This window comes from Crocodylus siamensis, chromosome 1 (genome assembly GCF_052110815.1).
Source record: "Crocodylus siamensis isolate JL-2025a chromosome 1, ASM5211081v1, whole genome shotgun sequence".
Taxonomy (NCBI): Eukaryota; Metazoa; Chordata; order Crocodylia; family Crocodylidae; genus Crocodylus; species Crocodylus siamensis.
The window spans coordinates 306233344-306250628 of NC_143395.1; the positions used below are offsets into that span (position 1 = coordinate 306233344).

At 45.5% G+C, this 17285-nt stretch overlaps 1 protein-coding gene across 1 annotated transcript in view; it reads left to right on the forward strand.

Moving 5' to 3' along the window:
• The first annotated feature begins 5440 nt into the window (after window positions 1-5440).
• TUBGCP3 (tubulin gamma complex component 3) overlaps window positions 5441-17285 on the forward strand; it is an 89823-nt gene continuing 77978 nt past the window's right edge. Inside the window, exon 1 of the mRNA XM_090022110.1 lies at window positions 5441-5604. Within this exon, the coding sequence (XP_089878236.1) occupies window positions 5529-5604 (76 nt within the window). The 5' untranslated portion in view covers window positions 5441-5528. The remainder of the gene's footprint in view (window positions 5605-17285) is intronic.

Consider the following 17285-nt stretch of genomic DNA (forward strand, 5'->3'; position numbering starts at 1 on the left):
GAGGCTATGGAACCTGAACCTGTTCAGCCTCCCTAAGAGAAGGCTGAAGGGGGATCTAGTGGCCTGTTATAAACTAGTCAGAGGGGACCAGCAGGCACTGGGGGAGTCCCTGTTTCCCCGAACACTACCAGGATTGACTAGAAATAATGGTCACAAGCTAGCAGAGGGAAAATTCAGATTAAACATCAGGAGGCGCTACTTCACGGTCAGGGAGGCTATGATCTGGAACCAACTTCCAAGCGAAGTGGTGCTGGCTCCTACCCTGGGGGTCTTTAAGAGGAGGCTAGATGTACACTTTGCTGGGGTCATTTGACCCCAGTACTCTTTCCTGCCATGGCAGGGGGTCAGACTTGATGATTTGCTCAGGTCCCTTCCGACCCTACTAACTATGAAATTATGAAACTATGACTTTAAAAAAGACTTTGATCTGGTATCCCATGATCACCTCTTGGCAAAAGCGGCCAACTGTGGCCTCGGGTCCACCATGATCTGCTGGCTGGGAAATTGGCTCTGTGTTCGTCCCAGAGGGTGGTGGTTGACGGAAGTCAATCGTTATGGTGCCCTGTGACCAGTGGGGTCCCTCAAGGCTCTACCCTTGGACCTATTTTGTTCAACCTCTTCATTAATGATGTGGACATTGGTGTCAGAAGCAGACTAGCCAAGTTCGCGGATGATACCAAACTTTGGGGTAAAGCATCTACACCTGAAGACGGGGGTAATCCAGGCTGACCTTGGCAGACTCAGGAAGTGGGCAGACAAGAATCTGATGGTGTTTAACACTGAAAAATGCAAGGTTCTCCACCTTGGGAGGAAATACCTGCAGCATGTCTATAGGTTCGGCAGTGCTACACTGGCTAGCACTATGGATGAAAGGGACTTGGGAGTCAGGATTGACCACAAGATGAACATGAGCCTTCAGTGTGATGCCGCAGCTAGTAAAGCAAGCAAAACCCTGGCATGCATCCATAGATGCTTCTTAAGCAAATCCCAGGATGTGATTCTCCTGTTGTACTCAGCCTTGGTGAGGCCGCAGCTGGAGTACTGCATCCAGTTTTGGGCTCCACAATTCAAACAGGATGTGGAGAAGCTTGAAAGAGTCCAGAGGACAGTGACGTGCATGATCAGAGGTCAGGAAAACAGACCTTCTGACGAGAGGCTGAGAGCTATGGGACTCTTCAGTCTGGAAAAGCACAGACTCAGGGGCGATCTGATGGCCACCTATAAGTTTATAAGGGGTGTTCACCAGGATCTGGGGGAACATTTGTTCACCAGAGCACCCTGAGGGATGACAAGGTCGAACAGTTATAAACCCCTAGAAGACCATTTCAGGCTGGATATAAGGAAGAACTTCTTTACTGTCTGAGCCCCCAAGGTTTGGAATAGCCTGCCACTGGAGGTGGTTCAAGCACCTACTTTGAACACCTTCAAGGGAAACCTGGATGTTTTTCTTGCTGGGATCGTATGAACCCAGCTTGTTGCCCTGTGGGGTCAGGCCAACTCTCAGGATCTCAATATTGCACTGTTAGACTGTTAGTGTGTGACACAATTGCACATATACAAACACACAAATCAATTAGGTCATACACACACACACTACCAGCTCAGGCACATACACATCCAAACCAGCCTACTCACATGCATACCTATCACCAAGTCAAGCACATACATACTAAAATTAGACAAAAATCAATTGTCAATACCTGCACACTCAGTACATATACACTGATCTCCTATGGGCCTGTCCAGGCAATGTCAGTTCTGTTCTAGAGGGTTCCAGGTGTCCTTACTGAGCATGTCCAGCTTGGCACAACGGTGGGTTGCCTCATATTTTGTTTCTTGAATACTGAAGGTGGTTCCAATGGCTGGGTCATTGGTCCAAGTATTGGTGTTGATGGTTTGGTCATTCAGAGGGGGCTATTTTTAGACCTACTGCCATTGTCTCTCAAGCACCCTCATTCATCCCCCTTCTTTCAGGAACCAAGTTACATAGGAGGGGTACGTGCGAGTCATGGGTTACACAACCGGGCCTGGCGACAGGATGGAGACTTGACAAACAAAATGGAAACTTGACATGTCTTATGCTAACTTACATATGTAGGCCTAAATCATATAGCATCAGTAAAACAGTAATATAGAACAGTAAAAATCAATATAAATATAATAATTATACAATATAAATAAGGAGAGAAAACAAAACAAATACAACTTGCTACTAAAATAAAATGCTAGAGCTTATCCTGCATCATAGCTCACTTATACTTATATATCAGGAATAGAGAGGGAGAGACAAAGTCAGAAATGGTTGGGAAGGGGAGGGAATGCATTTAAAAAAAAAGAAAAGAAAAAGAAAAACTGGGGGTTTTGCTACAAGCTGACTTCCTGCCCCTGGGGCAGGAGGCTGGACTCAATGATCTTCCAAGGTCCCTTCCAGCCTTAATGTCTATGAAATCTTTGAAATCTTACTTCTGTTGAAACATGTATAAAAGCAGTCATGCAGACAGACCTTCCTTGTTATGTCTGCATGCTGCCTAACTTGGATCCCTGACTGGGGCCTCTAGATCTACTTTTTAATTAATAATACAAAAAACTTAAAACATGTACTCCTTTAACCAAGTAATTGGCAAATGTTTGGTTATCCATGTAACATATTCCACCCTCTTGTGCATCTAACTTATGCCTTCTGGAAAAAATAGCATGTGATCATGTAATTAAAAATTACGTTAATAAATATGCCAAGGAGAACATACTAAGTTGCACAAGTGACTATAGCAGTGGTACTTCTTGACTTTGACCTAAATAATTTTCTTTTAACATTATATAATTAAAACTAAAGATAATTTCCTATTTTTAAAGGGAAAAAAGTAAAAATGAATTTTGTTATGAAAACTTGTAACATCTCAACATACACATCATTATCGGGGACTGAACTCTGAACCCTCTGTAGCATCGCACTGTCTCAGTATTAGCTGGTAGCTATTCTGGAGCAAAAATAAAGGTAAGGGTACTACTGGTACCATGTACTACTTCATGAATGGGTTACAGGAGTTAGTCTTAGGGCTCTCTCTTATCTGCTTGCCTCTTTCTGAAGCCTAAAGTTGTGGGAGCTTTTGCTCTTCTGAGAAGAGAGAACAGATTGTGGAGCTTGTGTACCACACTTACTGTGGGAACAACAAAGGCCTATTCCAGACCAGTTCCTACCACTGCTACAGTGAGTACTACTGCATTGATGATCTGGGCATAACCTTTTGTTCAGAATATTGAGATTCAATTATTATTTTCTCCCAGGAATACAGCTGTAAAATGGCAGGGCATGTTGTGCTCCAAAGCTTATCTAACATTTGTGCCTACTATATATTTGGCCCAATAAAAGTATCAAAAAACCCCCTTCCCTCTCCCTGGACCATTACAGCTACAACTACACTCCAACACTACTACAATTTTTAATAGTTTTATAACTTGACTAAACCTACATAAAATTCAAGAGACTTTTCATGGAAATAAGGAAATGCGTTTTTCTTTCTTGAGGATTATCCCATACTGAATTTCAGTGGCCTGCTGTCAAGTATGGAGGTGTTAAAAATGTCACAAGGATCTTTCATAGTGAAAAGTATTAGACAACCTAAATAAAAAAAAATTGCTAGGAGCTCTTCAGTTAATACTGCTCCTTTGGGTAAGGGTTTTGAGGACTGGGCTATTAGTTTGTTTAACCACTGATGTGCACAAGTCATACTTTAAATGTATTAATGTGTTACCTGCTTGTCAATGGGTGTTACATGCCCCATGTCTGTGTTCTGTCCACAAAGGATGTAGGTATGTTACAGTCCTCAGCTAGGAAGCCTGACTCCTTAGCTGTAGTAGAAACTCATGCTTTTAGGGTCCTGGTATGTTGGCCAAGCCCCTCTCTGATGGTAAACCTTGTAGTGGTGGAGAGGCTTTTGTGCCCCAATGAGCCTCAGAGCGATATTGTCCGAAGTCTCATGCTCCTGGCAGTCACCTATGGCGGACAGGCTTGAGGGGAGATTCCAGACAAACTACCATCCAACCCCTAGTTCTCAATGGCAGAGCAGATAGAAGATGTTAGGATCTCAGCAGCTGTAAAAATAGAAGAAGACTGCAGCAAGAGGGAGTTCTCCTGTTGTCTACAGTTCTCCTTTGCTATTTGGTCCAGATCGCCACCGTGTCAAGATTGTACGGGTGCTGTTTCCATGCTCCAGCTTCCTCACATTAAAGTCAAGCACAGTCCATGTGTTGGCCAATGTGGTGGCTATCACAGTCCACTGTGTGATGATGAAAGATCCTATTGTACCTTCTCCTGCTGTCTCTCTTTCTCTTCCCTGCAACTGCCATCCCATTCCATCCTGCCTGACCCCCGAAACAGAGGTAACACTGCCACGTTGTACAAGCAACATCTGGTGGCTTAGTGGTGCGCCCATATCACAAAACACAGCAGGAAGGATCTCTGGGGTCTCGAGCAGAGCAGAAGGGGGTTGCATTTAGGTGCTGAAGCGCTGGAGAGGGGATATAAGAGGTGGCCCCAAGTCTCCCTGGCACCACTCTCCTTCATATTGCTCTTATTATGAGACCTGAAAACCTCCCCTGAGAGAGTGTGTATCTGGAGGTAGAAGCTGGTGCAGGAGGCCATTTCTGCAGGGGGTGGCCTGAATCCTTGTTTAGTGGGGAAAAGATCTATTGGTGGGAGGTATTGGTGGGAGCACAGCCATGCCTAGGGGTGTGCAGGACCTGGGGCTTATCAGCCGGTGTGAGGCAGGGGGATAGCGAACAGCGGAGCACAGAGTTGGAGGGGTAGCACGTAGCTGCAGCACAGAGCCGGTGGCGTGCAGTGGGGGCTGTACGGCACTGTCCGTAGGGCTCCTCAAAGCACAGGGCTTGGGGCAATTGTCCTGATTCATCCCACTGAGGGATGGCCCTGGGTGGGAGGAACAACTCAGAGACACTCTCATGGACCTAAAAGGCCAGAGTTTCCCTCTCCAGCTCCGTCTGTGCAAAAAATAAAGATGATTTCCTACCTCTGGGGACTTTTTAACATCTTTAATTTTCCCAGAGCCTGACGAAGGGTCTTTGAGCCCGAAAGCTTGCAGAAAATGAGGGGGGGGGGTGTTGCTGCGATTTCCTAGGTGGTCTAATAAAAGGTATCGTTTCTGAACCAAGCCTTGTAGATTTCTGCATTCCCTTGGCGGGCGGCGGCGCGGGGGGCACGAGGCTGGGGCCACCTCGGGCGCCTCGCGCACGGAGCTGCAGCGGGAAGCGGCCGGGCGGGCCGGGCCGTGAGCGGGGCGCGGAGGGCCCCGGCCCGCCCCTGAGGGTAGGTGAGGGCTGGAGAGCACTCAAGGACCCGCTGGGCCGGCGGAACCTCCGGCGCGAGTGCGCGCAGCGCTGGGGAAGGCGTTTGGGGCTGCGCGCAGGGGCATTGTGGGCGCTCGCCGCTTTGGGCGGGCGGTGTTAAAATGGCGCCCTAGGTAACGGGCTGCGGTGGCACACGCGCGGGGGTGGTCGTTGGTGTGGTGAGGATGGCGGGGCCGGATCAGAAGTCGCCCAACGTCCTGCTGCAAAACCTCTGCTGCCGTATCCTGGGCAAAAGCGAGGGTAACGGCTGCCTCCCCTCCCCCCACGCGGGCCCTACCACGCTCTGCCCTCTCCAGCCGAACAAGCCCCTGCACCGCGGGGAGGGAGGGTGGACAGTGCCCCCCGGCGCCCGGGCGGTGGGCTGAGCCTGCCCGAGGCCCTGGGTCCTTGGGGGGGTGGCCGGGCCTTGCTGGAGGCTCTGTCCTGGGGGGAGGGCGTGTGAGGGGGGTAGCACAGCACAGGTGTGGGGTCCCCCCTGCCCAAGCTGGGCCTGCAGGTTTCTCTTGCTCCTGCTACGTGTAGGCAGCCGGGTGGGCCTAGGGCAGAGCAGGGAAGCTGTCTCTCTCTCTTTTTTTTTTCTGCCTGGGGGAGACCTGGCCTTGCTTCTTTCTCCCCCACCTGTGCAGGGGTAGGCTGGGCACCCCCTTGTGCATGCGTGCCCTTGGCTGGCTCCTGCAGGAGAAGGGCACTCTCCTGCTTTGGGGTAACTCTGCACTGCCTTCAGGCTCTGAGCAGCAGCAGAATGAAACCAGCTGCTAGGTCCCACCCTGGTGGGTGCCCTGAGCAAGGCTGTGGGGCTGTTAATAAGTTGTCTGTGACTGGAGAAGCTTTGTCCATCTTTCCTCCTCCCTCCTGCCTTTGCCTGGGGGACTTCAGCCAAAACCATTTGTTTGTTGCCTGGGTGGTGCCCTGATGATACAACCTTACCTGAGCAGAGAGGAATCCACGTGCACCCATCTCAACAGATAAGATGTTTGCTGTATTACCTCCCCTATGTTTCTGGAGACATCATATAATAAATCTAGGAAGAATGACATCCTGACCTGCTGTGGTTGAGTTCTTTGTTAGCTTGTTCTGACTAAATGGTGATGCCCAAAGGGTTATGCTTGTTGATAGTTATGTGGGATCTGAAAGGGGATTATGCACACACATGTGCTTTTGTGTGCACTAGTGGCATCTCTTAAGTTGTTGTACTTTTTTTAAGTACTAGGAATGTCAGGTGTCACATAGCGTAGTTTTTGCTTGCAGGTTTTTTGAGAGAAGTCTAGGAGAATTTTGAATTTTCTCACCTCCACTGAAGTGTTGAGAATGAGGGATCTTTAACAAAGATGCATTTAAAAAAAACCCAAACAACAAAACATAAGACCAACCCCCTCCCTCTCCATCTTCACAAAAGAAAAATGATCAACAGCTTTTCCTAAAGATTCTCTCCATCTTAAAGGGTAATTTTGTAAATATTTTGGAGTTGCCACGGTGTTTTTCCTAACTGAATGAAACGCGTTTCTGATTTAATGTGTTTGAAAACTAAGAATCCTTCTGAAGACTTTTGTCCAAAAAGTGTTAAGCCCTTATGTGTGAAGTCTTAGTTAGTTTTGGATGTGTTCTTTGCAGACCAGTTTTCTTCTCCATAGTTCATCTGCAGCAGGATATGAGTAAACACCACTGCTTTCAGTTTGGAGCTATTTGGATATCCTCTATAGAAGAATAAGGTCCCAGGACTACATATGCGAATTGCTTAATTTGATGAAAATAAAGCTGATACTTCAGTTAATAACAGTACACTTCCTAAATATAAACTGGCTATTGCGTATCATTTATGCAATAAACTTCTATATTTAGAGCTGGTTCTGAAAATAGCATTTGAAATTTTAAGGCAATGGCAACATGCAGTTCTGAGTGCCATTGTGTCTGCTTTCAAAGCTGTTGCTCTGTGGCACTTTGTGTTTAGATTTTTACTTTCCCAGCTACATCCTTGAATGAGTGTTTGTTGGTTTGTGTGCTTTATTTTTAAGAACACTTTTAGTCTGAGTGCTTTCAGCTTACTGGTGTAGAGGAGGCACAACATAAATACTTCCCTTCTTTTCCATTTTAATTGGTAAAAGGGAATTAAGTCTAGGTTGAAGTCCTGGGAACAGGGTTAGGTTGTATTGCCAAATTCTGTCAGAGAATAAAAAGGATGGTCTCTTCTCTTTTTACTTTTCAAAATTGATAGTGGTATTTTGGAAATGTTGATCACAGTTCCTTCCTCCCCCAGGCACCGTAGCTCTATTTTCTGTATGTTGGTCTCAACCCTTGGGGGAAAGTAATCCTTTTTGTCATTGTTTGTAAATGGGTACACTTAAACCAGGATGCAAGAGCTTTGTAGATGTTGATAGGGTACTTTAAATAAATTAATCTTACATACATTTATTTCTAGTTAATTGCATTGAGGAGGGGTGCACAGGTCTGCTGCTGCAGCTGCTGACCCCTCAGGAAAGGGCCTATAAGAATGAAGACCTCCAAACAATGGTCTCCCTCAACAAAATGTTGTGGGCATTGTAGCCCTTGGACAACTTTCCATTTAAAAATGGTACTTTTTGCAAATGACAGACCTATTGGAACTCCCTAGAAGTTGGGGAAAATTGGGATTTGTGGGGGGTGGGCGTCGGTTAAGCATTTCTGTTAGCTCTTCCTTACGTGAGACTTGGGAGGCACATGCACCTAAATAAAACTAGAAAGTAGCCAGGCACAAATCTTTAGCTTGTACCTCAAAACTCGTCAGGTTTTGTTTGTTTGGATCAATATTAAACTGAAGCAGATAAAATACTTTAAGCACAGGAAGGGTAGGATATGTGTGCTTACTGAAGAGCTGTCTAGGTAAGGCTTCTGCACTCATTTAGTAATGTGGACATATTTGTTTGCAAAGCAGATATAGCTAGCTCATGAAAAAGAAGACCCAGATATGATTGGACTATAATGTCAAAGTGTGTCCATAGGAAAATACTGAGTTGTGCCTAATGTGCCAGGGTCAGGTATAATGACCAATGTCTGGAAGCTGGAGCTAGAGGCATTGGAATTAGGAATTGCATGTAAATTTTTAGCAGGGTAATTAAGAACTGGCACAAACTATTGAGAGAAGTATTAAATTCTCAATTTCTTGATATGTTAAGGATCTTGAATAATAACTTGGCCAAATGCAAGCTATTGGGCTAAATATAATTAAAGGTGCATTGATACATTGGTCTGATATTGAATAGGTACCAATATAAAGAGAATTGGCTGTATTTGAAATCCGCCTGATGCAGCTGATTAATTTGGCTGATAAATGCTCGTTTGTGGGCACAGTTACAGTGCAGCATGCAAGCAGTGAGGAACAGCTGCGTTCAGCTGTTAAGTCTCTATTGTAGTGGAAGGGGTGTAGGGGGGCAGGGCGTTGAGGTCCCCCGCCTCCCCCCCAGGTGAAGGAGAGGGCAGGGGCTGCCTAGCTGGGGTGGGGCATGGGACAGAGCTGTGGCTCATAGTGGGGGGGCCCTGTGCCCCATGATCTGCATGGGGTGGGCAGGCTGCAGCTGCAGGCTGGAGCTGGGACTGCACTGGACTCTTCTTGATGGGGGGCTAGGCTCAGGGTGGGGGCTACGGAGGGGGGTGCAGCCACCCCAGATTTTACCATAGCCCCGTTCCCAGCGCTGCTGCTGCTGCTATGCACCTGGCACAATCCCAGCTGAACACCTTTCCTCCACCTGTGCGCTGGGAGAAGCTGGGGCTATGCCAGATGTGTGATGGCAGTGGCACTGGGAGCAGGGTTGTGATGGAATTTGGGGTGGCTGCAGCCCCCTCCGTAGCCCATGCCCTGAGCCCAGCCCCCACCGAGAAGAGCCTGGACTGCAACCTGGCTGCCCCTACCTCGAGCAGATCAGGGGGCATGCATCTGTCCCCTTCCTCCCCTCCCTGCCTCCAAAGAGCCATAACTCTGTCCCATGGGCCTCCCTCCTGGCTGGGCAGTGCCTACCTCTGCCCCCTCCCTCATCATGGGGGAGGGGGGGGTGTTGATCTGCCTCCCCACCATGCCCCTTCCCTCCCCACTCCTCATCCACCACAGTGGGCTTACCAGCTGGATGCAGCTGTATCAGAAATTGGATTGGTATCAGCTGATATGCCTTCTTAAAAATGGTATTGACCCAAGAAATCTCTATGGGTGCACCCCTTAATATAATAGTTATTGGTTGAAATGTAATAGCTTGTGATAAACAGGATGTTGGACTAGATCACTGGGTCAACCTTTTGTCAGATATGCCACTCTAATGCCCTTTCTCTCTGATCAGTCTGCTGCTTTTCTTTCTGCCTGCTTGATGATTCCTGGCTGATCTCCTGGTCTACCTTCTGCTTCCTGCTGTGTCGGTTCCTGTGCTACCTGTTCTCTACTTGATCTGCTGCCTGCCATTCACGGAGGCTGCCCATTGCCCCTGGGGTTGCTCAGGCTGCAGGTTGGCCACCCCTAGTCTAGATAATGTACCAGCCTCTTCTGATTTGTAATTCCATTTGTGTTCCAGAAGGTTTGTTTGACATTCTTGTATTCCTTCTCAGCGTTTGCCTCTTACTTTGCTCTTCTTAAACCTAGACAAGTCCTAACAGGAATCAAGATGCAGCTTATACATTGATATCTGTCTAAAGGGGCACCACAAGGATAATGTGATATTAGAATGAAGGCACTTGTATGCCACAACTTCAGAACTTTGAGAAGTTTGCTGGGTTTGATTGCTTTTTGGTGCTTTTATGAAGTCGTTAAATTTTCCTATCATTATTTTGTTATAGGACTTGTGTGTTTGAATTTCTGGGGAAAAGTCCCCTGTAATTAGTTTGTGTGGATTTTGTTGTTGTTGTTGTTGTTGTTGTTCTTTTGGTTTATGGTGAAGGAGGATGAGAGCAGATGGATCTCTGGATGCTGTCAGTGTTGGAGTCTTTTGACCATTCCTTAAATGGTTGAAGATTTAGCCTATACAGTCCAGTTGGTTATCAGACTTGAAATTTTCCCAGTGTAGTGCACCATCACAAGAATGCTGAACCATTGTGGAGATGGGAGGGAACAACATTTCAGTGTAGGCTTCCATCCCCCTCCCTGACCTGCCCGCCCCTCCCACCAAAAAACAAAAAAAACAAAAACCAAAACCCCACCAAAAAACAAACCAGGAAAACACAAAAAAGCTGACATTATTCCTGATCTGAGGACAGAAAAGTCGGTATGTACTTGCCACACTGGTATCTTTCCAGAAAGGTCGGTATTTGTCATCAGTTTTAGGGATTCTTGATGTGTAACCTAACGAATGGTAAGGCACTTTTATGTCAGCTTGGTTTAAGTCCTCTTAGGTCATGCAAGTTAAGTTTGCTAGGTGCCAGTTCATTTTTTCTGTTTCACTTTTACACTACACTAGGGCATTCAGAGACATTTATGTTTCTGGAGATCTTGTCTTTTCAGATGACATTTGAAATCAAGCCATAGGCTACCTATGGCCATTGCAGATCTATGACCATTCTGATATAGGAGACTTGGTTCTAGTGGACAAAAAAACCCTTTATGGAATTTGTCCACATTCTGTGTTAAACTTCCTATTGTAGTTTCCGTTAGGAAAAAAAGGGTTTCTCTGATCATCTATACATTTGATCTTGGGCATAGTCCTTCAAAATATCCCTTAGATCCATAATATTTCTTGACTTTGACAGGTAGTGAAATATGGATAGATGTAAGTTTGCAAATGCACTGGATGTTCATGCCATCCTTTAGAATTGATAGTGGTGGAGAACCTATGATGGCCCGGGAGGGAGTTCCCTATTGGAAATTACATTTATGCATTTCCCCCCCAACCCCCATTGGTATTGTAAATTTGGCAATTAAACAAATTAATTTGTCTCTTCTCAATAGTCCAGTGACCTTCATTACATGTAGTGACTGAGTCCTCTGGTATACTTAAGGTGCTTAGGCACTGCTTTTTTCTATTGTTAATAAAAATCTGTTTCTTCGTGGTAATTCACTTTCTGTCCAGGTGACTTTTTTTTTTTTTTTTTTTTTTTGCTGCTTTGTGTATCCCCCATGGGTGTTTTTTTTCTCTGTCTTAACACTTCAGCACAGTATCCTTCTTTACATCCATCATTTCTCAAGGCACTCCAAGATCTTGTTTTACAGACCTCTTAGCACAGATGTTGCTTTCTCTGTGCTCCCACACATGAATAGGTGCCTTTCAAACACTTCTCAGAAGTAGGGAATATCCTTCTGGAGTTTGCAATCAAAGGACATACAAGTAGATAGGCAACACTAGTATCAGTTGACCTTTTCTTATGTTCTATCACTTGATCTTTCAGGTCTATATCTGGCCCTCTATTTACTTTTTTCAGTTTGTGGCTTTAAGTTTCTTTATGGCAGAAATGCATGTACAGCTGCTACCAGATGCTTAGTGTAACTAATGTCGTCAGTTGTGTTATGCTAGGCTGCCAAGCTTGGTTGCTGATGTCACTGAGATGTTCTAGAGCAGGGGCAGGCAATTATTTTGGCTGGAGGGCTGCTTAATGGGTTTTGCTGAGCTGTTGAGGGCCACAAAGGGTAGCTCTGCCCCTTAAGTGCCCTGACCCCTGATTGCCATCATGGGACTGGAAGTCTCTCCCCTTCTCCCCCAGAATACTCTTTTTGGGTAGGGAGTGTTGCTATCTTGGAAACAGGAAAAAAAAACAAATAATACACCAAAAGTCAAATACCGCCTATAATATATTTTAATTTTATTACAAAAAAATATTTTTGTCATGATTTATGGTTGGTTGGTTGTGTGTGTGTGTATAGAAGTGATTGCATAATAACTAACAAAATTAATGTCTGTCTTGTGTTTTGTGATGGGGTGTGGCTGTGTGTGTGTGGGGGGGGGCAATAAGGAATGGTGGGGGCAGTGTGTGGGGGATATAGGGACCCCTGCATATACTCCTCCCCCCCTCCCCCCATGTTGCACAGCCTCTACATCTGGTGGTAGCAGCAAGCAGTGCGGGCTAGGGGTACTCATGGCCCCCACAGGTGCTGCTGCCCAGCGGAGCATGCTTCTAGCCAGTGCTGTGGTGGCAAGGAGCACACCCAGGCTGGCTTGCCTCTATTGCTCTGAGCTTCCTGTGGAGCACATGCAGCTCCTGGCAATTGCATATGCCACTGGGAGAAGCTCTGCATGATGGAGCTGGCTCCCTTTGCCACTCCCAGGACTCTGCTGGAAGTGGAGGGGAACCCTGCCTTGCTTCCTGGCAGACTCCCGGGACCTGCACGGCAGGGAATGGCAAAGGCAGCTAACTCTACTGCGTCAGGCTTCCCCAGTGATGTGGGGGTGCCAGGAGCTGCACTTCTTTTTTGCATGGGGCTTCCCACAGTGTGAGGCAAGTCAACCTGGCTGCACTTCTCACTACATGCAGTGCTGGGCAGCAGTGCCTGTACAAGCCACGAGTACCTGCTGCTGCCACTGGTGATTGGGTGGGGGGGGTTGTGTGCCATGGGGGAGAATATATGTGTGTGTGGGGGGGTCCCCCCTTCCTTCTTACCCACATCCTGTCCATCTGAGGTCTGGCTCCGTACATGGGAGCTCCATGGGGCTGGGTTTGGTAGCAGCATGCTCTGTGCTTCTGCTCAGCTACAGCTCCCCCCTGCCCCTACCCCTTCCCTAACCTGGTGCCCAGATCAAGCAGAAGGCCAGAGAAGTGGAGCAGGTCCCTTGGCAGCTGCAGCAGTCCCACCTGGAAGCTGTGTGCTGGTTGGGCTGGGCCCTTCTGCTCACAAGGGTGGGAATGAGGTGCATGGGCTGGGTGGGGTACAATTGGTGGGCGCCCATGAGTTGGATGAAATTTACCTGGCAGGCTGAATCTGGCCTGCAGACCATATTTTGCCCACCCCTGTTCTAGAGCAACTTCTATAAATGTGGCAGTAGGCATATTTGGAGGGTAAGCCCTTGAAGCTAAACACTAAGCATTTAGCTCTGGGATTGTTTATTAGTGCAAGATATGCTAGTGCTGACAGCCATCTAACCATCCGTATTGAAATACAGGGCTCTGCTGAATTTTGCCTCCAGATGGATTCTGGATGGTGTTGCTCCTGGTTTCTGATTTGCTTGGGTACATGGAACTACACCCAAGAGACTGGGGAATGAGTGAGGTGCCAGACTTTGTTCCTGACCTATGCTAGCTGTACCTGCTTCCTCAAACCAGATGGCATCAGTGTTGTTTGGATCATGAGGATTATAACATCTGAAATTAATTTATCTGCATCTCTACCAATGTTATCTATGTCATCACTTGGTTATGGTGCCACTCTGCTGTCTGTAGTGGATAGGCAAGGTGATCCCTGTGTGGTGGAATGAATGACATTAACACCAGAAAGACGGACACCCCCGTGGCAGAACATTTTTTACCTCCTCGGACAATCTATCACTGACCTCAGAGTAGTGCTTGGATAAAAAGCTTTTAAAAATGAAATTGAATGGGAAATTCTAGAACAAGAAATCATCCATTGGTTGGATTGGGACTAAGTATGGCCTAAACCAAGACTAGATTTTTATTCCATTATATGGATGGGCTTTTATAAGCCCTATGTCCCTCTGTAGTTTGACTGCTTTTTTTCTCTCTTTCCTACCCCCTTGCCTCTCTCAAGTGCTTCCTCCTTTCTTACCTCTTCCCCGCCACTACCTTTTTATATTCCAGTCACTGCTTTCTGTTTAGCAGCTCTGCTTCCTGCAGTCCCTTCACAGCATCAGTTGAAGCCCCTGCTTAGAGAGAGCTTTCTCTACATCTCTGATTTTTATTTGGTCTGTAAAAGTGCAAATCCACCCTGCCTTCTGTCTGCCTCAAGACTAACATGGCTACTCTGCTAGGTAACCAGGGACCATAAATAACACTGTGGTTAAGGTCAAAGTGGCTATATCATTTGACTGTGGTATGGTTTATTAGTTTGGTAAATAGGAGAGGTGTTTAAAAATAAATTGGAGAAAGATAAGCCCTTGACATGTTTCCATGAAAAGAAGGAGAATAAAAAGTGCAATTGTGTGGTTATGTGCAAGTAATGCTTCACCATGTGCTTCCCATACATTATTTTCACCATAGTAGTTGTAATTCATGCAGCAGTGATTCTCAACCTCTGCTGGCTTCCAGGCAAAAATACTTAGTAAATAATATGTGAGCAGCATCAAACTTTTCCATGCCTGTCAGCCTTGATTTTAATGTTTAAATTTCCTCCAGCCACATGCAGTGTTGGGGTGTCTAACAGGCAAACACTTGCTCATGAGCCATGAGTTTAGGACTACTGATGTATAAAGGATTGACTTAAATTCAGGTTGTAGGGAGGGATTAAAAGGGTAATAGTTTGTTTGGGCTAATGTAGTAGTCTGGTACTGAAATCTAAGTTTAGTTTCATAAGTGTATCAGCCTTCTGTTCTTGTTTCTCTTTTTTCCCTTTTGGTGTATTAATTGGATTTCAGTTTAATTATATTCTCTCTGGGCACTTCCTTTTGTAACTTTTTTTTTTCTAACTTGTAATTTATCTAACAGTTTGGTTTTTAATTACATTTAATTGTGAAGTTTGCAAGATCTTCTCTCAGATGAGTTTTTTTCAGCTGTGGTGTGGTTTTTTAAAAAAATGAGGAAACTTACAACACTCACCAGAAGTTTTCCCAGTTTTTTTTTGTATTGGAGTAGCTGAAAAAACACAGTGATCAAGCAAAGCTGGCAGACTTCATAAATTTTCTAACTCTTAGTCAACTCTGGTTTTTGGTTTAACTGTCTTTCTTAAACACCTGCCTCCTGAAATTTGTTGCTTTCTGTCTAAAGGTTCATATGATAACATCTTTTAAGACAGTGTTGTCTTCACCATTCTCTCTGTGATCATTTTAGTTTTCCCTTAGATATTTTTTTTGAGATCTTATTAATGGTCGCTTTTGAATTTAGCTTCCATTGCCTTTGTTACAGGGCTACTTAAGTACGCAACCTTTACTCTTGGATTATATAGAACTTCATTCCTGCCTGTGATCTTTAGGTGACTACTGAACTTTTAATTGGTGATATGCTCTTTTTGCTATAGTGAGGGGAAAAATCCTAGTTGACAATTGATATAATATAAATGACACTAACTTGCAAACAGTAGAGTACTTAAGCACAATTGTATTGCATTTATGTGATCTTGTATCCAAATCTTTCAGAGAACTTTACAAATATTGAGTTAGGTCTTACAGTTTGGGTGTGATACAAAACTGGTTATTTCTGTCAGAGGCAGAAAAAATAAAAGCAGACTTGTAAAACTGATAAAAATCATTCCAGGGAATGGATCCATAAGGAAAATAGATTCCAGTTGCTTTTAGCTCAGTGGAGGCCTTGCTCAAGTAAACCTACTTATTAGAAGGCAACAGAAACCACCAATGTTAAGGGACTGAGTTTAAAAAAAAAAAAAAAATTATTTCCAATGTTAAGGAAAGCTTTTCTGTCAAAATCTTTGAGTAGAGAGAGACCGATGTAATTACTGATATTTTTACATTATGTAAAATCACTGACATGTAAAAATGTCAGTGGTTACAGTCTCTGTCTCTCTCATCAAAGATATAAATGTCTTCTTCTCACTTTAGTAATAGAACTTGATTGACTGCTGTCTTTTCATTTTAAAGGAAATGAATATTCTTATAAATGAAGTTTTCATTTTTTGCTTTATAGTATAGCATTTATTGGGATTACTTGGCTCTGAAAGCTGGCCAAAATTCAGGCTTTGGAGGCATTTGGCTTGATGTCCTTTTTTTTGTATTTAAGGATGGCTTGAAGTTGCACCAAAGTAGGTTTAGATGGGATATTGGAGGAAAAATCTCTTCACTGTTAGAACAGTGAGACAGTGGAATAGATTATGTAGGGAAGTTGTGAACTCTCCATTATGTGGGGAAGGGAGGAGGGGAATAGCTACTCCTTGGCGATTTTTTTTTTTTTTTTTTTAAATGTAGCCTGTTTTACTGTTTGGTATTTTCCGTGTTTCTGTGCTTTGCTGGTTGCTGCCTGGGGCTGGGAAGGAATTTGCATCACCTCGTTCCCCCCTTCCCCTACACTTCAGCATGTCAGAGTTGTGGGTGGTTTTATGGGGGGTTTTTTCTAAGCCTTCCTCAGAGGCATTGGATGGTGGCTGCAGCCAAGGCTGGGGATTAGGACTAAGCTGTTCCAGTGCTCCTGCTGGGACTTCAACCCAGTGTTTCCTGGTTAGTCTTGCACCTCTGCTCAGGGTCAGGAAAAAATTTTGCCCCACTGTCAGATTGGTATGGATGGTGGTGGTTTTTGCCTTCCTCTGCAGTGGGGGCAGGTGTCAGGGGGCTGTAGTTTCCTCCTTTTCTGAGGTATTTTCAGCATATATTAAGTTTTACAGAAGCAGAAAATTGGCTGCCACAGTCCACTTGCTTTTACCAGTGGCAGATTAGTGTGTTACGTCTTGTCAGGGTTGACTGTGCAGTTTTGCTAAGAGGTTAGACAGTGGATTTATATAGGATTGTCTCAGGTAGGGGTTGGATTAGATGACCTATGAATAGGGTGACCATATTATTTTGAAGGAAATCTGGGATGGGGGGAAACGCATGCCCACCAGCCACACAGGCACTGCAAGGAGAAGCTTGGATCCATCCCAAAATGCTGTGTCTGCAGGAGGGAGCTTCTGGTTCTGCAGGGAGTGAGTTGTGGGGGCTAAGCCCTAGTGAAATGCCCAGGGCTGCCAGACTGTGCCCAGAAAGCAGCATGCACTGCAGTGAGTCATGGGCACTCTGCCTCTCCCCTGTGGTGCTAGGGCAGAATGTGGGGCACTTGTGTCTACGTGGTTGGCGTCTCAGAGGTGCACAAGTGGGTAGAAAGATGGGCTGGGGATGGTTAGTATGGGCAGCCAGGTGGAAGTCCCAGTAGGACTGAACCTGTTGCAGTCC